Source organism: Bolinopsis microptera, chromosome 2, assembly GCF_026151205.1.
Source record: "Bolinopsis microptera isolate Bmic1 chromosome 2, MBARI_Bmic_1.0, whole genome shotgun sequence".
NCBI lineage: Eukaryota > Metazoa > Ctenophora > Tentaculata > Lobata > Bolinopsidae > Bolinopsis > Bolinopsis microptera.
Genome location: NC_087073.1, coordinates 14,019,332 through 14,042,267, shown reverse-complemented (window position 1 = coordinate 14,042,267; position 22,936 = coordinate 14,019,332). Strand labels below are relative to the sequence as shown.

Genomic DNA, 22,936 nt, shown 5'->3' with positions numbered 1-22,936 from the left:
TGAGTAGAAATTGCACAATGAACAATCTTATCTGAAGGCTATTAGACATTAGACAGTTAGGACGCTGACCAGAAGAAGAAAAACTCAAGTTCTCAAGATCTTTCATGTGAGATTGAAACAATATGTACTATTTTACAGGGCTGACAACAACGAGAAAAATCCTGCGAAATGATGGGTCAGTGTTCATGATCAGTAGTGGCTTCGAAGACATCTACCACAAAATTGATGTTAGCGTGCCCTGTTGTAGCTGTAGAAGCTTTTATGCTACCCGGCTACCTTGCCGGCACTTCTTCTTCCTTTTAGAGGAAGGCAGTATAAAATGGAAGGACCTGCCGACCGGCTACCAGAACCTGCCCTATTTTAACAAGGACATGGAAGTTGGTAAGTGTTAAAGTGTATCAATATCTCCACCAAAATTTCGATCGACAGTTTGAACTATATTTTAAAAATCTTGAATGTTTATAGAAAGGCTGACCATAACCTATATGGTCCACAGCAGGACAGCATAAGGATGCTTTGCCTGCCACTGGGGTGTGGCAACCCTGTAAAGGGTTGCCGGAGACATCTATGTGTAGAAGATGGAGGAAATTGGCGGTTGAATTGAGGCGTGGTGTTATAAGTTAGTGAAAAATTGTTAGCAGACATTGGGGGTTCTGTTTATAGTTGTTACTATAGGTTGCAGTCTTGCTGTGACAAAAAGTCTACACTAAAACATGCTTTAGTTTATATTGTGTAATTCAATGATATAAAATGCAGCTTCAAGGTGGATATTGGAGAGCTTACGAAAGATTGTGGTATTTTTATCAATGATGGCTGAATATGTGATAAAACGCAATTTCCCTCGGGCAAGGTGATAATTTGACTTTGAGTCGATATTTGACTTGGTAGATCAAAAGATGTTAAACGCATAAAATCGGGTGTTCAATAAATGGTCTGTAAAAACTGTAAATTGGGAAGATTGCTATAAACACGAATAATAAGTAAGGGTTATAACTTCAATCAAGCTCCACATAATATACAGAAGGCTTACATTTATTAAATATCTGATATTCTATCAACTCTCCAACTAGTAAGTCTTCACCTATTTCTAATAGTACTATAAAACGTATTTGGAATCTGTTGGACACTTGTCCCACAAAGGGCAAATTACTAGAAGACCAATCACAAAATCTTTGCACGAATCGAAATTTCCGTATTTGAAATTCTCAATCAATAGATAATTTGGGGCCATGTTAACAACGGGGTAATTTTTTGGTGTCAATTCATGTCGGAATAGTCAAAACTTCAAAGGGAACGATTTCCAGCTCCATAAAAAGCCGATTATTTGGCATAATGTCCAAATATGGGCATACAGGCCTTTGAATGTACAATTTTCATCTATAAACATTCATCAATTATATAGAGTAATTTTTGTGGTTTTTATGTGCAACGATTATAGATAAAATTGCAGGAGCGGTCTTTCCTCTAGAGTGCTATTAATGTTGTCAGTGGTAATGATATAGCCAGTCCCACTTCCTGAGTCTTTGCTTGACCCATCTGTGTAACAAGTAATCGTCTCGGTATTCAAATTCAGTGTTGTTTGCACTAGGAGTTGTTATGTTAAGTGCCATTCCAGAATCAATCATGGTTGGTATTGATAGATCTCTCGGCTTTCCATCCCAGGTGAACATGGCTATTTGAGTTTTACACTGTTTCTCTATCGTGTTGATAGTTTTGCATATTCTGTCCCAGATGATATATAAATCATTTCCTTTCGTAGAGGGCCCACATCATCTGCAAATACCTGCAGGTAACTTGGTTATCTTTCATAGCTGTACAAGCAAGGAGATTATCGACTACCAGGTTCCATAGGAATGAGGGAGTATGCCTCCTTGGGAGCACTGCCTCCTGATCCGAACCCGAATTATCCTTATGATTTATAGTTACGGTAGTTAGTAGCTAATCACTAATCAACTAATTACTATAAAAAGGTGTTCCCCGACAAAAATGAGAATAAATTAAATCCGGCAATATTTTAATGAATCATATTTTCTGAAAGAATTGTCAAGTTATTACTTATACTTATGTATCTTTTTCAGGAATAACTGCACAGAATTCAGCAGATGTTTTCGAAATAAATCTTCCAAACGATCATGACCTGCCAAAGGATGACCTGCCCATCGAGTTTGACGTTGAAAACACAGGACTGGACAATTCTGTCGAGCCAGCCCCCTTACCCCAACATGAGATTTTGGCCCTAAGATTGCTTGCTATGAGCAAACAGATTTCAATGAATCTGGTCCCTGAGTTACGCGAGTCAGGAGGCTCTAAATCAGAAGCTGAGCTGTCTAAGTGCACATCAATCATTAATTCGATGCTCGCAAGCGTTGGGGTAATTGTCTATAATTTGCACATTGTAACTGTAAGGTTTTCTATAATTGAGCAATCAGTTGTCAATGACTAGACAATATCACGTACTTAAAGTTTTATAAAGGTCAATTGAAATCTTTTAAAACACAGTGCAGTATGCATTTGAAATACAAATTTCAAGACTTTGACCGAAGTGAACATATTGTCCTCTCCTAATATCGTTTGGATTCTACAATCTACATAGAATTATAAAATCTAGATAGCTCATAGCTTATGCTAATAATCTTCATTGTCGAATTATTCTTTAATTATTTGTGTCTTTTTAAAGCTAAATGGGAGTTTGATGCTGGAATTTTGAGATTTTCGAGAGCAGCCCTTACTTTTGCAAATTGAATGATATGTAAAATCGTTTCAGGAGATGACTGCAAATCAACTGAGAACGAAAGAAGCCAATTAAGAACAACATCAGAAGAACCGACGACCAAGAACCGAACCGAGTCAAGACTGCGTTTCTGGAACTTTTCCGACGAACATCCCACACGTTTATTTATTCTAAATTGTCACGTGATCAAGAAAAATTGGTTACCTGAACTTTGTTACCTTGTTCAAGACTTCTTAAAAGCTGGCAGAATTCCCAGCACTTTTAAGACTAATAAGGCGGAGACGGGAGAGTGCTCCCAGTGATATGAAACTGTCAGCCAGCCTGTTACCACCGGTTAAATTATGGTGTTTGAATATGAACATGTGTAGTTGCTAAATGCTACCGACCAAGGGAAAAATTTGATCTTAATGAATAAAAAAGTACCACGTATTAATATTCTTTATAAGTACAGAAATTTTTATAATACTTTTTTATACGTTTACTACGTTTTTACCACTTTTATACGTTTATTACGTTTTTAGCAATTTTTATATGCATTTAAGGTTCAATTCATATTTTTGACTCTTAAGTAAAAACTTTTAAAGCTTTTAGAAGTTTAGGTTTCACAGAACTGTGTGCATTTAACTATTATAAACGTACAAGCAGTCGTTCACATATTTTGGAAACTCCCTCCCCTCGGATGATTACGTAATATGTAAACGACTTCTAGCATAAAGTCTAAGTAAAGAGTTTGACTTTCTGTACCAAATTGTACCAACATGCTTTACTATAAACGTACGGCGCGAGAACATATCCTTGTCCAAAGTCTGACAGCCAACAACATGCGTAGCATTCCCTCAAGAGGGAATAACGTAATCGCCACCCAATTTAAACGCTAAATTGTAAATTAAACTTAGTAAAACGACAATGGGGGTCACGACGTGATTCAATTTTTTAGTATGCAGTATGCCTTATATTACTAAATATTTATTTTTACATAATATCTTCATTTTATTTATTAAACATAACAATTGATGCGTGGAGTGGCTGGAGTACGCGTGTTTACAGATTAATGAATTGTTGCATCATGCATTGTACATATTTAAAGATGACGATATATTAATCATATATGATTTAATAGTAAATTTTACAATGCTGGCTTTAGACTTAGGTAAAATTATTATTTATTTATTTAAAAAAAAACCACGGATAGTTTTAAATTTACGTTGTCGTATAACTATAAACAAGTTAATCCTGTTTTCAAGAATGCGCGGCTTTGGCGGCCAGTTATTGACTTATACATAAAATTGAATTTTAAATAGAAATGTGAATTTATTAAAATTTAAAACTTTCAAAACGGAGGCTTATCAATATTATTATATTATGATTGTAAAGTAAATTATAAAATTTTAAATTTGTTTCACTAAATAATTTGTTTCACTTTATTGCATGGTATTTTTTCTTTTATTAATCTAAAGTGTAACGTCTATTTTCCTTTACTAAAAATCTTGACACACGCTGTAACCCCTTTTGATCGCAAAAGGCCGGCCGCAAACGGCAAGGCCGGTTTTTCTCGCGTGCACGAGGGAGGTATACACAATACAACATGTAGCAACAAAATCCTTGTTGGAATAATTCATTGACCGCGGTGTTTAGAAATGAGCGCCGCGCAAAAATTATAAAATATCATTTAACAAGAATTTCGCCGCGGTTAAACCACGCACGATCAATTTTCCCTACCATGTACTTGTACCATTAATTCTTTTGAGTGTAAAGTGTGACTGGAAAAAAGTGCACCATATTTACATACTAAAACTATGTTTTTTTATAAATGAGTGGGATTCGTGCATGGTAAAAATTGACGATTTATTTGACCGATGCAGCGCCGCGCATCAACAATAATTATAAATGAATCCAGAAAATTGCGGAAAATAACTTTGCGAAGGAGGAATTTCACTGTAATTAATTAACACACGGCTAGCGTCGCGCGCAGCATAACAGACGCTTCCTATACACTTAATTATAAGGGAGTGGTCTATATTTCGAAGGAGCAGACTTTTGTCATCATCGCAGGTCCATCGGGCCACCTCATACAGGGTGGCCCATAAGTGACTACCCACACGCAACCTCTTAATAACTCACGTAAATCGTCTCCAAATTGCACCAAAATTTTAGAGATTATAGATATGGGTCAAACTTAGATTTCCTGAAAGTTTCGTAAGCCACGCCCAATTACAGTGGGCGTGGCGTGACACTCCCTCTTTTTCACTATTGTCTTCATAAAATGAGAACGCTTTAAGCTAAGAACTCAAAATTTTTTGCACACATTTGGCTTGATAATTGAAAACCTTTCCCAAAGTTTCAAGTTCATTGGTTAAAATATGGCTAAGTTATGACCATTTCAAAACTCATCGGATACGTGATCCGAGCACTCAGTCAGTGATCTCGTCACTTGGTTAATGGCCTGTTTGGCTCACATGCACCGCTTGATTGGTTGCAGCCTGCTTATGGGCCGGCCTATACAGCTGACAGCACCTAAAACGCTATCACACGAATTTATGGTGGTGTCACCATTTCAGGGCTTGTTAGCCCTGCTAGTCACAGGTTCCTTACAATCAATAAAAAGGAATGAACCATCCATTGAATCATCGAAAATGGTTCACTATCCTCCCTTTACTGCAGAACGACGATTGTTCGTCTACTTGAAGAAAGAAAATGGGGAGTTCTACCCTCAGATTAAACGACAATTTCAGATGAAATTCAACCGACCACCCCCTTGCCGGAAAAGCTGCTTTGACATTCATCACAAGATCAAGTTTACGTTTTCTGCACACGATCGGCGAAGAGTCGGCAGAAGACGAACTGCGAGGACTGTAGAAAACATCATGATGGTTGTTGGTGACGTGATGGACACACCTAAGATTGGCACCCGGAAACGAGCTCCTGCCTTAGACATCAGCAGAACAACCCTTCAGCGAATCCTAAAGCAAGACCTTTCTAACCATGCCTACCGAATCACAAAGAAACACAAACTTTTGGACCGTGATTTCCAATCGAGGATAGATTTCGCCAACACATTCCTGTCCAAGCAGAATGTGGATCCCTACTTTGAGGACGAAATCTGGTACAGCGACAAGGCCATATAAACGGATATGTCAACTCCCAGAATGCAATTCACTGGGGCTCTACTAGACCGGATGAAGTGGTGGAGAGAACGGCTTTTCCTGAAAAGTCACGATCTGGTTTTTATCCTAAAAATTTGTGTTTCCCTTTCTAGCAAAGTCATCATCGGTATCCAATCAAAGCCTAATGAACCTCATTAATACACGCTAACGCCTTACTCTTGATCAGATTGGGTGACGAGATCACTAATTGAGTGCAAACATCACTGACTGAGTGCTCGGATCACATATCCGATGGATTTTAAAATGGTCATAACTCAGCCATATTTAAACCAATGAACTTGAAACTTTTGGAAAAGTTTTCAATTATCAAGCCAAATGTGTGCAAAAAATTTTGAGTTCTTAGCTTAAAGCGTTCTCATTTTATGAAGACGATAGTGAAAAAGAGGGAGTGTCACGCCACGCCCACTGTAATTGGGCGTGGCTTACGAAACTTTCAGGAAATCTAAGTTTGACCCATATCTATAATCTCTAAAATTTTGGTGCAATTTGGAGACGATTTACGTGAGTTATTAAGAGGTTGCGTGTGGGTAGTCACTTATGGGCCACCCTGTATATCCAAACCCGATTACTTATTCCCTACGATCTTTTTGCCTTCGGCAAGAGTAGGGAAAAAAATCGAGCGTTCTGATCTACTTTAGCAATATAAACTACTACCATACCATCCACCCAGCTTGTACAAATGTAGGTTTGGTTTGACAGCTTTTTTGTTTTCTAGTATTTCCTCTTTAATACCGGTGTTCTGTTGTCTTTGTCAGTTTGTTGTCTTTGTCAGTTTGTTCTAGCAACAAAAAATCAGCGAGGAATCCAGGAAGAAGAGTTTCTGCCGACTAATGCTTCTTGGGAAAGTTAAACAAGCCACCAAATTTGTTGACAGTCCCAATGACACCTTAGGAGTTCACAGCCTAACAGCAAACATTAAACAGGTCCTTGGGGAGAAACACCCTCCAGCTGTTAAAGCAGATCCAGTTGTTCTGCACCCTCACAGTACTCCTCCACCTCAGGAAGTGATATTTGAGAGGATTGACGCAGAGACTGTCAAGAGGGCTTGTTTATATTTGGATGGATCAGGCGGCCCAACACTAACGGACTCAGATTTGTGGAAGCATATCATCTGCAGCAAATCATTTGGCAAAGCATCAGGGACACTTGCTGAGTCTATAGCAATAGTTGCAAGGCGCCTTTGTAGAGAAGATATCCATCATAGCTGTCTGAAAGAGTTCACTGCATGCAGATTAATCCCTCTTGATAAAGGCCAGGATAAGAACGGGAAACCTGGTGTAAGACCAATTGGAATCGGCGAGATATTGCGCAGAATCATTGGAAAAGCAGTTATAATGTCTTTCAAAACTGATATACAATATATGCTGCTGGCCCACTGCAGACCTGTGCAGGGCTCAAATCAGGAATAGAGGCTTCCATTCATGCAATGAGACAGATCTGGGAAGACAGTGACACTGAAGCAATACTACAGGTTGACGCTGATAATGCGTTCAATCGTCTTAATAGAGAAGCAGCCCTTCACAATGTTCATGAGATCTGTCCTCCGCTCTATCAGTATCTAAAGAACCACTACCAAAAGCCAGCAGACCTGATCATTAATACTACCGAGGACCACTACCAACTAAAGTCTGAGGAAGGTTCAACTCAGGGAGATGTAGCAGCAATGGCATTCTATGCGTTAGGGATCAAGCCTCTAGTAGATGACCTAGCCACAGCCTCCAAGCCCAGTTTTTGCAAACAGTCTTGGTATGCAGACGACAGTAGTGCTGGTGGAAAGATTGAAGGTATTAAGATATGGTGGGATACGCTGTTGGAGCAAGGACCAAAGTATGGATATTACCCAAAAGCCAGTAAGACCGTCCTGATTGTGAAGAATAGCAAGGACCTAGATCTTGCGCAGAAAGTATTCTCAGGCACTGGTATTAAAATTGAGTCTGAAGGAGAACGCCATTTGGGTGCAGCAATTGGCAGCGAAGCTTTTAAGAACAAATATGTCTCAGATAAAGTCCATATTTGGTGTCAGGACATCAAGCTGTTGTCATCAATTGCTGTTGAGGAGCCCCAAGCTGCTTTGACTGCATATACTAAGGGAATTTGTCACCGGTGGACGTTCATTCAGAGGACCATCCCGGGTATAAGTCACTTGTTTCAACCGTTGGAGGATTGCATCAGAACAGATTTTATTCCAGCAATCTTGGGTAAGAACGTATCAGACTTGGACCGCTCCATATTTGCATTGCCAGTCAGACATGGTGGCCTAGGTATCTCCAACCCAGTTGAAAACTGCAATAGAGAATTCACAGCCTCAGTCACCATCACAAAAGACCTCACAGACCTGATTATCAACCAGCAAAACACCCTTGAACATTACAACATGTCAATTCAAAATGACACTATAAAGAGTCTCAAGGCAATCAAGGAGAAACACTTATTTACGGTTAGCAAATCAATAGAGGACAGTGTAAGAGATCCCAACCTAAAGAGATCTCTCCAGTTCATCAAAGAGAAAGGTTCAGGATGTTGGCTTACTGCACTTCCATTGAAGAGATTTGGCTACTCCCTGAACAAGATTGAGTTCCGTGATGCTCTGTACTTGCGTTATGGTTGGGAGATCCCTAACACCCCATTTCACTGTGCTTGTGGAGAGATAAATAATGTGAATCACACATATGCAAGGAAGGTGGCTATGTTTCTATGAGACACAACAACATCCGCGATCTAAATGCAGAGCTGCAGCGTGAAGTATGCAGAGATGTAGTGACTGAGCCAGCATTGATACCCCTTGATAATGAAGAAATTGTTGGTACCAATGATGATAGAGCTGCACCTGATGTATCCTCACGAGGTCTCTGGAGCACATTTGAACGAACATTCTTTGATGTCTGTGTTACCCATCCCAACTCACCCACATGACATATGACAAAAAAGGTATGGAACAGATCTATAAAGCTCATGAAATGAGGAAAATGAAAAAGTACAACAACAGAATCATCCAGGTGGAAAAAGGCACCTTTACCCCACTTATATACTCAACAAATGGTGGATGGGGTCCACAAGCCACAAGATACCACAAGAGACTCGCTGAAAAACTATCCCAGAAAAGAGGAGAAGACTATGCGGCTATTATGTGTTACATGCGCACCAGGATTAGATTCTCAATCCTCAGGAGCACGGGTCCTGATAGCGGTCAGGGGTGAGAGAGGGAGACGGCAATCGTATACATTGCCAGTCAGTGTAACTTCGTTTAACTTGATACCTGCCACCATGGACTATGAATGTTTCTAGACACTATCCTTTTGATATTGAGATATTGGTATCTCAGATCACGTGTACATCGTTCCTTTTTTATGACACAGTAATTTATTGACACTCACAGCTATAATTTTAATCATTGAATCAGTATTTTTATCTGTGCTCTGCGTAATGCATCACATGAATCAGTTTTTAATCTATTAACTTATTACACATTTGTGCTCTGCTTTAGCATCACTTGACTATTTAATAAAATTGTTTGTTCAGGCCATGACCTTATAGTCAGCCAATTGGCCATTGCTATATTATGTGTTTGTTCTAGGTATAAAATATGTCAAACCATGTAAGGAATCTCCGTCCGATACAATTTATCGAACATTCGTGTACATAATATTTTAACTTTGTGTGTTAAACATCCTCTAAAATATAATTCAATCAATTAAAAGTAGAAAATGTCAAACAGTATATATACAATAAAGTAATTCAAGTGTTGCAATCGGCAGAGCACAATACAGAGGTACCGGAAATTGTCCACTGCTACCAATATAATTATATAATATGAAATATCAACAATCAGATATATACACATCTACTCCATCATAGGGGCAGGGATGAGGTTACAAGAGACTTCTGATAGTGATGTCTCATATTTGCTGTCCATTTGCTGTCCTCTGTACCCTCGTAGAGCTATGAGTGTGGTTCTTAACATAGCGAATCTTATTATTGTCCTTACATGTCTTACCACATCGCAATACTGCGATGAGGTCTGCCACTCTATTTAGAAACCGCTTACATTCTTTGGACATGCCTCCAGTTGTGAGAAATACGGCTGGGGTGAAAGTGGCCTTCTCTACGTTCAACACTCTCTCCAAGTACCCATCCTTCTTCTCCTTTTCGTTCTCTTTGTATACTTCTTGAAGAGTTTTGGTCCTGTTTGATAAGCAATTGGGGTGTGAAACCCTTATGTCAAGAAAGGTCTTATCAAATGGAGTCCAAACTCCTCTAGCAGATACGTCGAGCCGAGCTTGGTCACCTGTTATAGTCTTGGGGTTGAGGCAGTCACCCTCATTTACCTTCTGTAGCTGGGGTTCGACTTTCACATCATGACATACCTCACGAAGGAGATTTTCTAATGTGTCTCTGATGTTGTTGTGGGTCATCAATTAAAATGAATAAACATTAAAATGGTAAAATTAGAGTTCTGCATCCGCCACTGTTGGCTGCAGAGCTGGACTTATGCTTCTTTACGAATTTAGCTTTTTGCTAAATTTGGCCGTTAAACCCATAAGGAATACATATTTAGATTGCTTAATGAAAGTGAGTCGTCGAAAAATTGTATTTTAGTTTTTATTTCTTTATTTATCTTATTTTGCATATTTACTGCTTGTCTATATTTTAGATTTGACACAAACCAGTGCAGCTTGGGGGAGTCCCAGTCAGAGCTCGACCGTTTTTGTCCCGGTTTTTGTCCCGGTCCCGGCCGGAATTACCGTTTTGGCCGGGATATTAGCTGGATATTTAGCTTCAAATTCATATTTTATTACTTTGACAAATGAAACGACTGTTAAGAATCGAAATGAAAATCGAAACCCTATCATGAATGAACTTGTAGTTAGTACTTATTAGATTGGTCAATGGACCCTTAATACAAAGGTTGTTTAAAATGTTCCATTTCAACATAGAAATATCGTGAAAATCCCGGTCCCGCCGGGACAAAATTCCGATCACAGTCTACCCATGCTCCCAGCCCCCTTTTTCGGTGGTGTACGCTTTGCTAACAAGAGCCACTTTGGTCTAGACTTGCTGCAAGGTGTATCTGTTGTATGGGTTGGGTGTCCCTTCATTTGTCCTGTGGCATTTTTGTGCAACATGCAACAATGCAATGTGCATGCAGATATTTTTGGATTACCCAGTGTGTCGGTATTTAAAGAATAATCCTGGCACTAAGGAAAACAAAATTTTACGGGGATCTTATCAAAACTTTCAAATGATAAGCAGTTTTTGTTGCTAAGAAACGTTTCATAAACTTATATAGTAGTGGAAAGTATGTTAAGTAGATTTTTACTGGGTCTTTGAACCTAGAATTTTAGTTTAAGTTCTATATTTTTGTAGAAATATTTATGATGACGTGTGATGATGTTTGTGTAATTATTATTTGATTTGATTTGATTTGGCAGATTATGGAGTGGGTTTGTTCGGAATGAGCAGACCTGGTCTGAATCTGGTGTCAAACAGTAGATGTTGTAAGAGTGGTACTCTACTCATAATAAAAATCTCCACAGTTCTTTTCTTCCAGAGGGAGTTCGACCATACTATAAAAAACTCCCTCTGGATGTCAAAATCTCTGAGACAGCTGTAAGTTTTAAAGGTCAATTAGAAGAAAGAGTAAGAGAAAGAGAAAGAAAAAGAGAAAGAGAAAGAGATGACTTCTAAAAGTTATCTAAATGCTTGTTATTTTTGGAATGTTTCGAATGAAGCACTAAGGAGAATTGATGGAACCAATTAAGCAAATCATGATGAATATCTTAGGCTCAATCACCAAGTTTCTAAAAAAAACGTTTTATAAACGTTTTATAGTTGTGGAAAGCATAATATTAATTACTTAGATTTTTACTGGGTCTTTGAACCTAGCAACTTATTTAAATTTGTAGAAACATTTATGATGACGTTACGTGTGATGACTTTTGTGTCATTATTGTTTGATAAGATTTGCAGAGCTCGACCGGGATACCGGCCGGTATTTGGCGATTTTGTACCGGTACCGGTACCGGCCGGGATTTTGGTTTTAGCCGGGATTTTAGCCAGTATTTTTCCAAAATAAATTCCGTTTTTTAAACGTAAATTTGAGTCCAAAATTCGCAAATCTGTAAACATTTTCCTAAAACATTTTGATGAAATCATTGAACAATGGAGACTGGAGTCAATCTAGATTTAAAATAATCATGGGTTTCATGACCTCGATTTTAGATTTTCGTTTACGAGTAATGGACTTCTTTCTGACTTTAATGCTAGAAATATGACTTATGACTTAATTATCGTGAGTGAGAGTTCTGTGTCAGTTTTGACGTATATATAAACATATTTCAGTTTGTCCTTTAAGGTTTTATTTAATATTTTTTCATTCTAACGGAGTAACGGAGAAATATTGGAAAAATCCCGGTACCGGCCGGTATGACGCTGATCCCGGTACTGGCCGGGTTTTCATTTTCATCCCGGTACCGGTCCCGGCCGGGATGGAGGTAATCCCAGCCCGGTACCGGCCGGGACAAAATTTCGATCCCGGTCGACCACTGAAGATTTGACTGTATTTTGGTAAAATAACACAACTTACTGTAATCTCGAATTCCGTCGGATAAAGACACTAATCATTTACATTGCAGTCAAGGACCACAAAGTATGTCACGAATGGATGTCCGAGACTACGATAATGAATACTCTGCACAACAAGGTAAGAATAATGTTGAATAAATTAACATAACTTAATTACATCATCTTGCCAGCTTACTTAAGTAGTAATACTTTCAACACTACTATATAACAAATAATTTGAGGTATGACCAACATGACAAAAATGTAATGTAATTGGAGGTATCAAATCTATTCAATCAACTTCAATCAACTTCAATCGACTTCAATCGACTTCAATCGACTTCAATCAATCTATTTATCTACAACCGACTCAACATCATGAACGATTCATTGGAAACATTTTTCGGTAAATTATTGATGGAATGTGATCAAAAATGTACAAACTGTTCAGATCTTGAAACTCGTGTGAAGTTTCTGGAGCGTAAAGTGTTCATTTTAGAGGAGATTGTTCAGACCTCACAAACAATAGCAGAGATTAATGAAACTATTTCGCCACAGAGTGGAAACCAATCAATTGCTCAATTCAAGTGTTTCGATGTGTCAGTGCAAACGGACTCCAGCAACAGTAACATTCAGTATGACAAGGAATGTGAGGTACCAGAATCATTTTTGTTAATTGATGATAATGGCTATGTAGAAGCACCTCCATCAATTATTTCTAACAACATAGACATTTCAACCAGCGAGATTACAGACACTGGCTCAGTAAATCCAAGAAGCGGTGAATATTATGCAGGATTAGATTTAACACCTGTGTCAAGTTCGGACCTAGGTACAGACTATGAAATCCCTGATATCGCCACCACACCTGTTGACCTTATTGAACAGGCACCATTCAGCAAATTTTCTATCGAGATCTTATTTGAGGAATTAAAGTTCAGCCACCACTTCCATAACAGGAAATCAGTCTACTTTGGGGAACATTCTTATATGTACAGTGGAGGAATTCATGACCCAAAAAAGATCCCCCAGGGATCTTACATGGCAAGTTTATGTTCATATCTAGATGAGCTATTCCCAGAATACAACTACAACAGTGTTCTGGTCAATCTCTACGAATCTGGAGAGGAACATATGCCTGCTCATAGTGACAATGAAGAATTTATTGAAGAAAATTCGTACATTGTAACAGTGTCCCTTGGTGCTTCCAGGATGATGCAGCTGACAGAAATCAAAACAGGACAAGTGGTGACTTCCCTAATTTTAGAACATGGAGATGTATGTATTATGTCCAAAAAGTCCCAACATCAATTCAACCATGAAATATGTCCCGATCCATCATGCACAGACAAAAGGATCAGTTTAACTTTTAGACTCATCAAACCAGTTGTCTGCAGTAAGGTTTTTTTTTTACATATTTGATAGATTTACAGATCTGGCTTGACAAAAATTTTCAGAAAAAATCATGTTCGCGGGAAGCAAAAATCCGATGAGTTTTTTAGGGGGGAGGGGTAGGGGGTTGAGGGGGGTTTGGAAGGGTTGTCACATGACGAGAAATTTTTTGCAAAAATTAAACAATCTTTATTTGTTGATATTATTCACCCCTGTTGCCTAGAGTGGTGGGTCTGCACTTGAGAAGAGTGGGTCTGGCCGCTAGAATGGTGGGTCTGCAATCTAGAAGTGGGTCTGGCAACCAGAATGGTGGGTCTGCAATCTAGAAGTGGGTCTGGCAACCAGAATGATGGGTCTGTACCCTTAAAGAGTGGTCTGACAACCAGAGTGGTGGGTGTGCACTTGAGAATAGTGGATCTGGCAGCTAGAATGGTGGGTATGCAATCTAGAAGTGGGTCTGTTAACCAGAATTGTGGGTCTACACCCTTGAAGAGTGGGTCTGACAACCAGAATGGTGGGTCTGCACTTGAGAAGAGTGGTTCTTGCGGCTGGAATGGTGGGTCTGCAATCTAGAAGTTGGTCTAGCAACCAGAATTGTGGATCTGCATTCGAGAATAATGAGTCTTCACTCTAGAAGAGTGGGTCTGACAACCAGAATGGTGGGTCTGCACTTGAGAAGAGTGGGTCTGGCGGCTGGAATGGTGGGTCTGCAATCTAGAAGTTGGTCTAGCAACAGAATTGTGGATCTGCATTCGAGAATAATGAGTCTTCACTCTAGAAGAGTGGGTCCGGCAACCAGAGTGGTGGGTCTGCACTTGAGAAGCGTGGGTCTGGCCGCTAAATGGTGAGTCTGCACCCTTTAAGAGTGGGTCTGACAACCAGAGTGGTGGGTCTGGACTTGAGAAGAGTGGGTCTGGCAGCTGGAATGGTGGGTCTGCAATCTAGAAGTTGGTCTGGCAACCAGAATGGTGGGTGTACGTACACCCTTGAAGAGTGGGTCTGACAACCCGAGTGGTGGGTCTGGACTTGAGAAGAGTGGGTCTGGCAGCTGGAATGGTGGGTCTGCAATCTAGAAGTGGGTCCGGCAACCAGAATGGTGGGTGTAAGTACACCCTTGAAGAGTGGGTCTGACAACCAGAGTGGTGGGTCTGCACCCTTGAAGAGTGGGTCTGACAACCAGGGTGGTGGGTCTACACTTGAGAAGAGTTGGTCTGGCAGCTAGAATGGTGGGTCTGCGATCTAAAAGTGGGTCTTGCAACCAGAATGGTGGGTTTGCATTCTTGAAGAGTGGGTCTGACAACCAGAGTGGTGGGTCTGCACTTGAGAAGAGTGGGTCTGGCAGCTAGAATGGTGGGTCTGCAATCTAGAAGTGGGTCTGGCAGTTAGAATGGTGGATCTCCAATCTAGACGTGGGTCTGGCAACATGAATGGTGGGTCTGCACCCTTCAGGCTTAAAGAGTGGGTCTGACAACCAGAGTGGTAGATCTGCACTTGAGAAGTGTGGGTCTGGCAGCTGGAATGGTGGGTCTGCAATCTAGAAGTTGGTCTGGCAACCAGAATGGTGGGTCTGCACTTGAGAAGAGTGGGTCTGTCAGCTGGAATGGTGGGTCTGCAATCTATAAGTGAGTCTGGCAGCTAGAATAGTGGGTCTGAAATCTAGAAGTGGGTCTTGCAACATGAATGTGGGTCTGCACCCTTGAAGAGTGGGTCTGGCAATCAGAATGGTACGTCTACACTCTAGAAGAGTGGGTCTGGCAACCAGAATGGTGGATTTTCGCTCTAGAAGGGTGAGTCTGGAAACCAGAAAGGTGGGTCTACAATCTGGAATAGTGGGTCTGGCAACCAGAATTGCGGGTCTGCATTCTAGAATAGTGGATCTTCACTCTAGAAGAGTGGGCCTGGCAACCAGAATGGTAAGTCTACACTCTGTCAACCAGATTTGGGGGTCTATAAACTAGAATATAGGAGATATGGCTACCAGAATTGTGGGTTTGGACAACCCGAATGGTGGGTCTTCACTCTAGAATAATAGGTCTGGTGGGTCTACACTTTAGAAGAGTGGGTCTGCACCTTAGGGTAGTGGGTCTGGAAACAAGAATGGTGGGTCAGAATTCTTGAATAGTGGGTCTTCACTCTAGCTAAGAGTGGGTCTGGCAACAAGAATGGTGGGTAAAAATTCTAGAATAGTGGGTCTTCACTCTAGAAGAGTGGGTCTGGCAACCAGAATGGTAAGTCTACACTCTGTCAAGTGTCAACCAGAATTGGGGGTCTAAACTAGAATATAGGATATATGGCAACCAGAATTGTGCGTCTGGAGTCTAGAGTCTAGAATAGTGGGTCCGGCAACCCGAAAGGTGGGTCTTCACTCAAGAATAGTGGGTCTGGCAATCGGAATGGTGCGTCTACACTCTAGAAGAGTGGGGCTGGCAACCAGAATGGTAGGTCTTTGCGTTAGAAGAGTGGGTCGGGCAACCAGAATGGTGGGTCTGCATTTTAGAATAGTAGGTCTTGACTCTATACCTACTAGAAGAGTGGGTCTCCTCTCTAGAAGAGTGAATCTGGCAACCAGAATGGTAATTCTTCACTCTGTCAACCAGAATTGGGGGTCTATGAACTAGAATATAGGAGATATGACAACCAGAATTGTGGGTCTGGACTCTAGAATAGTGGGTCTGGCAACCAAAATGTTGAGTCTGCACTCTAATAGAGTGGGTCTGGCAACTAGAATGCAGACACGTAGCCAAGGGGAAGACCCCCGGAATAAAATTAAACCCCAAATAAGCCCCCTAGTCCCCATGGTCGCCTGGTAAGTGGGCTGTGTTTATGACTGTTTGATTAAACGACACGACAGGCAATCGACTTTAGCATTTCGTAAATTATTCCCAAATCCCACTATACAATATGTACTTATTCCATTCAATGTGACAAGTACTGAGTTCCCCCCTAGCCCCCAACTTTGTATTATTGTGATGTCTGAAATTACAAATTTCTAATGCCAAATGTCGTCTGAAACACCCTATTTCTCAAAAATTTTCCGGGGGCTGCACCCCCAACTTTGTATTATCGCCGTCCTACAAATTTCTTTAATGCCTAATGTCGTCTAAAACAAATAATTTCTAAAAATTTTCTTGGGGGCTGCGCCCCCCCCCCCAGTCCCCCAACTTTATATTATTGTGATGTCTGATTATTACTGCGCCCCCCAGCCCACCAACCTTGTATTATTGTAATGTCTGATTATTGCTGTCCCACAAATGTCGTCTGGAACACCCTATTTCTCAAAAAGTTTCCAAAGGCCAGGGCTGCGCCTGCCTAGCCCTCCAACTTTGTATTATTGTGATGTCTGATTATAATTACTGTCCTACAAATTTCTTTAATGTCAAATGTCGTCTAAAACACATAATTTCTCAAAAAATTTCTGATTGGCTGCGCCCCCCCCTCCCTAGCCAACCAACTTTATATTATTGTGATGTCTGATTATTACTGCCCTACTAATTTCTTTAATGCCTAATGTCGTCTGAATCACCCTATTTCTCAAAAACTTTCCGGGGGGTGCGCCCCCCTAGCCTCCCAACTTTGTATTATTGTGATGTCTGATTATTACTGTCCTACAAATTTCTTTAATGCCTAATGTCGTCTGAATCACCCTATTTCTCAAAAATTTTCCGGGGGGTGCGCCCCCCTAGCCTCCCAACTTTGTATTATTGTGATGTCTGATTATTACTGTCCTACAAATTTCTTTAATGCCAAATGTCGTCTAAAACACATTATTTCTCAAAAATTTTCTGGGGGGCTGCGCCCCCCGGCCCCCCCGGCCCCCCAACTTTATATTATTGTGATGTCTGATTATTACTGTCCCCAAATTTCTTTAATGCCAAATGCCGTTTTAATCACCCTAATTCTCAAAAATTTTCCTGGGGGTTCGCTCCCCTAGCCCACCAACTTTATATTATTCTGATGTATGATTATTGCTGTCCTACAAATTTCTTTAATGCCAAATGTCGTCTGAATCACCCTATTTCTCAAAAATTTTCCGGGGGTTGCACCCCCAGCCCACCAACCTTGTATTATTGTAATGTCTGATTATTGCTGTCCTACAAATGTCGTCTGGAACACCCTATTTCTCAAAAATTTTCCGAAGGCCAGGGCTGCGCCCCCCTAGCCCCCCAATTTTGTATTATTGTAATGTCTGATTATTACTGTCCTACAAATTTCTTTAATGCCAAATGTCGTCTAAAACACATAATTTCTGAAAAATTTTCTGGGGGCTGCGCCTTCCCCCCTCCCTAGCCAACCAAAGGAGCTTCGCCCCGGCTACGTGTCGTGTCGGGCTACGTGCCCAGAATCGAAAAAACTTAATCTTTAATGAATAACGGAACCTTCATTATGAAGTTACGAGATGATAATATAATTGGGAGGCAAAGTGGGTATCGGGCTTGGGGCTCATAATGCGCAAAATTTGGCCGCTGTCGAGTGGGTCTGCCTAAAATTCACAGATCTAGCTATGGGTCTGAGACATTTGTTAAAAAAAAACCTTAGTCTGCAGTCAACCGAGAAAATCACCTTCTCCAGCAAGTGGATATGTACCCTATAAAGAAAGTGAATTTGAAGTCCACCATTCCAGAGTAAAGAGTTCAGCCAAGTCAACTGTAATGCCTCCTTCACCTGAACTGACCCCAAGTGACCTGCCAACTGATACCATCTACATCAGTAGCAGTATGTTCAGGGACCTCAACGGAACCCTATTAAGTTCGAGGAAACAGAAAGGTAAGGTTTTCTTCTACCCTGGAGCAAACTCTTCTCAAATGTTAGATAGGCTCTTACAAGATGAGGAGTTTAAACAACTAGATAAAAAGGGTGTTAAGCGTGTTTTCATACTAACAGGCACAAACTACGTAGATTCTGTCTGTAACAATTCTATTTCTATAAAAAATGCAACAGAAGGAATTGATCGAATACTAAGTATACTTTGGGGAATGTTTATTGGAGCAAGAATTTCAGTTATAAATATTTTACCTAGGAACAGTTATAACAGCTATAACAAAAATGAAGTTATCAACGAATTAAATAGGTTTATTTTTAACACCTGCTCTAGCCATGGGTTAAATTATATAGATTTGGAACGTACCAATAGACTATTTACCAGCCGAGTTACTGGAGTAAGGAAACAGGTATTTTTCAAAAAGGGAATAGATAATGTTCACCTTAATATCAAGGGAATCGCCAGGTTGGCGAAACATTTAAAATATTTATCCCACAATGAGCAAACTTAGTCTCTCCATTCAGATCGTAGAAAGTTCTGTAGTTAAATGAGTATTTGATACTTTTATCAAGGAATCACATTTTAAATTATGAGTCACAAACAAATCAGCATGAAATAAAACTAAATTTCATGAATTTCATTTAAATTGCTTGAAGAAGAAACGTATAGATTTGTCCTCCTTTTAACTTTATTATTACCACATTCGTACCTCAATAAACGATAATCTCTCTCTTGGTCTATGTAATATACAGGGTGGCCTGACTAATCTGGCAAAAACTCTCGAACTACAGGAGCTAATATTTCGCGAAAAGCTTGACATAATTGGAATTAATGAGACAAACCTTAAATCTGATATAGACACTAGTACACTTAACTTCCCCTTAAACTTTGATTTTATAAGGTGTGATAGACCTAACGATAGAGGAAGAGGAGGGTGTGGTATATTGATCAACCAAAATGTTAACCACAAATTACTCACTTTAGATATAACCTACTCTGATATTTCTAAAATCGAAGCTATCTGGATACAACTCAAGGATGCCAATCTTTACATTTGCTGCTTCTACAGATCACAAAACTTTTGTCACCTAGATACTTTCCTTGATTATATGACTGAATGTATGATGAAACTTCAAGGTAAGAAAGTAATATGGATTGGCGATGTTAATGTTAACCAAAACTCTTTATCTGATCTAGATTATAAAAAGTTAGATATAACAATGAAGCTCTTTGGAATGATACAGACTGTTACAGGAATTACTAGAGTTGCAAACTTAGATGGTAGAATAACGCAGAGCACAATAGATGTTGTCATGACTAACTGTTACTCTAATTTCATAGAGTGTAAAGTACTTGATGATAGAATAGGAGATCACCAAGCGCTCAAATGTGTTCTCGACTTTAAAGTAAATAAAGCTAGTAAATTCCAGAAGGTCCTTATCAGAGACCACTCCTTAAACAATCTAAAAGCCTTAAGCTATTTTCTGGGATCCTGCAGTAACTACAGTAATATTCTAAGCTGTACTAATGTAGACCATGCCCTAGATGGACTTAATCATCACATCCAGGAATCGTATGATAATTACTGTCCACCTAAACAGATTAAGTGTAATAGTAACTTTCTTTGTAATCCCTCTAAAGTACTGTTGGCAGAAATACGGAAGAAGAAGATGCTTTTCAGAAAGTATAAAAAGTGTTTAGGACAATTTAACAAATTCAAGTGTAAGTGTATTAATGGAATATGTAAATGCAGAAAAAGTGAACTACATAAGAAATGCTCTACTTCGTGGGATAACTATCGTCCCCAAAGAAACTATGTGACAAAATTATCCAAAGAAAACAGACGTAAAAATATTGTTCAGGACCTTACTGTGAAAAGTGCAAAAAACGATTTGAAAGGTATTTGGAAAACTATCAAACATGCTTCAAACTTACCTGGAAAAATAAGTAGCTCTTCCCCAAGCAACTTAAATGTTAATGGAGTTAACCTGCATTTTGCCACAGTTGGTACAATAATACAAGAATCAATTAAGGAAAAGGATTCAGACGACTTCCTAGAATATATGCCGCCTCCAACAGACTGTAAACTCTCTGTATTCGAAGAGGTGACTGTTGAACAAGTAAAAGAATATATACTCAGTATACCATCAGATAAATCGATTAACGATATCATGCCCATTAAAGTATATAAGTATATTATTCCCCAAATCATCGATCCAGTAGCTCATATTATAAACCTTAGTATGAAAAGTGGAACAATGCCGTTGGCATGTAAAATTGCATCAGTCACTCCAATTCTTAAAACTGGTGACCCTAATGATCCAAATAACTACCGGCAAATATCCATACTCCCCCTACTTGGAAAATGCATAGAATATTTTGTTAACCAACAGCTTACAGAGTATGTTGAAACAAATAAACTGCTTACCAACCATCAGTATGGATTTAGAAAAGATCATTCCACCACTTTTCTAATGCTTAATCTATTTGATAAAATATTTACGTCTAAGGAATCACAGAAGAAACCTGCAATTGTATTCTTAGATATTAAAAAGGCCTTTGACACAGTAAGCCATAATATTTTATTAAAAAAACTTAAGTATTATGGAGTTGATGGCTTTGTCATAAAGTGGTTCAAAAGCTACCTTGGGGACAGAAAGCAGCACACCAAAATACGTGGTAATGTAAGCACATCACTCCCTGTTAAAACAGGTGTGCCACAGGGTAGCATATTAGGACCAATTCTATTTAGTTTATTCATAAATGATCTCAGTAGAAATTGCACACAATCTACTGTTTACTTATTTGCAGATGACAGTGCACTATATTTTGATAACATTTCCCGAGGCATATATGAGAATGTAATTAAGGATATGAAAATTGTGTATGAATGGCTTAGAATCAACAAGCTGAGACTAAATGCTGCAAAATCTTCATTCATTGTATTTGATAGATCACCTAATCTGGACACGTTGTCAATCCCTCTGGATTTGGAAAAAGAATGCCTATTTATAGAAGAAACTAAATCTCAAAAATATTTAGGTCTCATGATAGACAATTTATTGAACTTTCAAGACCATATTGATTATGTGAAATCAAAAATTGCTAAAAGAATAGGGGCATTATACAGGTCGAAAAATCTTCTTCCACTGAAATATAGAAAAATGTTTGTAAATGCTCTTATGCTCCCCCAATTTGACTACCTGGATATAATATGGTGTAGGGCTGCCAAAACCAAACTTAATTCTCTTGATATATTATACAAGAAAGTAGCAAAAATTGCTCTAGATGTTCATTGGCAGCGCAGGAACCATCAGTAAATGTATATCGAAACATGAAGTGGTTACCCTTACACTTAAGAAGACAACTCCATCTATCAACGTATATGTATAAAATTCTTAATGAGGCTGCACCATCATCATTCACAGATAAATTTTCTTATGTATCCGGAGGATCACGTGATGCTGAGAGGTGCAACCTTTATATTCACAAATCCAGAACACACAAAACCTTTACATATTTAGGTGCAAAATGTTGGAATACAATTCCAGAGAACATAAGGACTATAGAATGTAGTGTAAAATTCTCACAATGTATGAAATCTAAATTTATGTCAGATGTAATTCAAGGAGTCTCATCCTATGAAATAAACAATAGTTTCGACTATTTCTACACTCTAGCTATGTGACAACTGAAACAAATTTTATGGTTCTGGAGTTTTTGTCTGGTGGAAAGGCCCCCTGCGTTATATGACCTATTTCTAGAAGTATAGAACTCTAAACATCTCCTTTATTCGTTCCCATTTGTTATCATTGCCAATCTATTATTGTTCTATACTTCTTTGTGTATAACTGTAAATAACATTACTAACGTAATTCCAAAGTGGGCATCTATGATTCTATGTAATCTTAATTGTTACCTTCATGCCCACAGTTCACTGTTAAATCATATCTTATTTTATCACTCATTAATTTATTACTCATTATGTTTTACAAACTATATCCTTATGTCCCTAGAAGGGTGTTCTGCTAACAGTTTTTGACTGACTTGAATGTCCTGCACAGCAGATTGAAGCTTCTTAAATTATTTTTTATTCTTATTGTATTGCTGTGTAAATTTGATTCTAATTCTAATTCTAATTCTAATTAAGTAACAGCTAATGTCTCAGTAACACGGCGTATATATTCTCTTTCAACTGTCATCTCGTGCACTTACAGTGATCATATCTTATAAATTTACCAACTTTAGAATTTTACTCTTTAATTTTCAGGCTACGATGGTTACCAGCAAAATCAAGCTCCTGCAGTAAGTTTTAAATTTGATTTTCTT

At 39.1% G+C, this 22,936-nt stretch overlaps 1 protein-coding gene and 1 long non-coding RNA gene across 2 annotated transcripts in view; both read left to right on the top strand.

Moving 5' to 3' along the window:
• Positions 1 to 308: 308 nt before the first annotated feature.
• On the top strand, positions 309 to 3,115 carry LOC134811948 (uncharacterized). The gene is made up of 3 exons (XR_010159876.1): positions 309 to 381; positions 2,079 to 2,371; positions 2,765 to 3,115. It is a non-coding gene; the product is annotated as an uncharacterized LOC134811948 (long non-coding RNA).
• A 9,404-nt stretch (positions 3,116 to 12,519) lies between these two features.
• Positions 12,520 to 22,936, top strand: part of LOC134826223 (RNA-binding protein 10-like) — a 28,791-nt gene continuing 18,374 nt past the window's right edge. The window contains exons 1-2 of the mRNA XM_063838519.1: positions 12,520 to 12,595; positions 22,878 to 22,912. Coding sequence (XP_063694589.1) covers positions 12,544 to 12,595; positions 22,878 to 22,912 — 87 coding nt within the window. The 5' untranslated portion in view covers positions 12,520 to 12,543. The remainder of the gene's footprint in view (positions 12,596 to 22,877; positions 22,913 to 22,936) is intronic.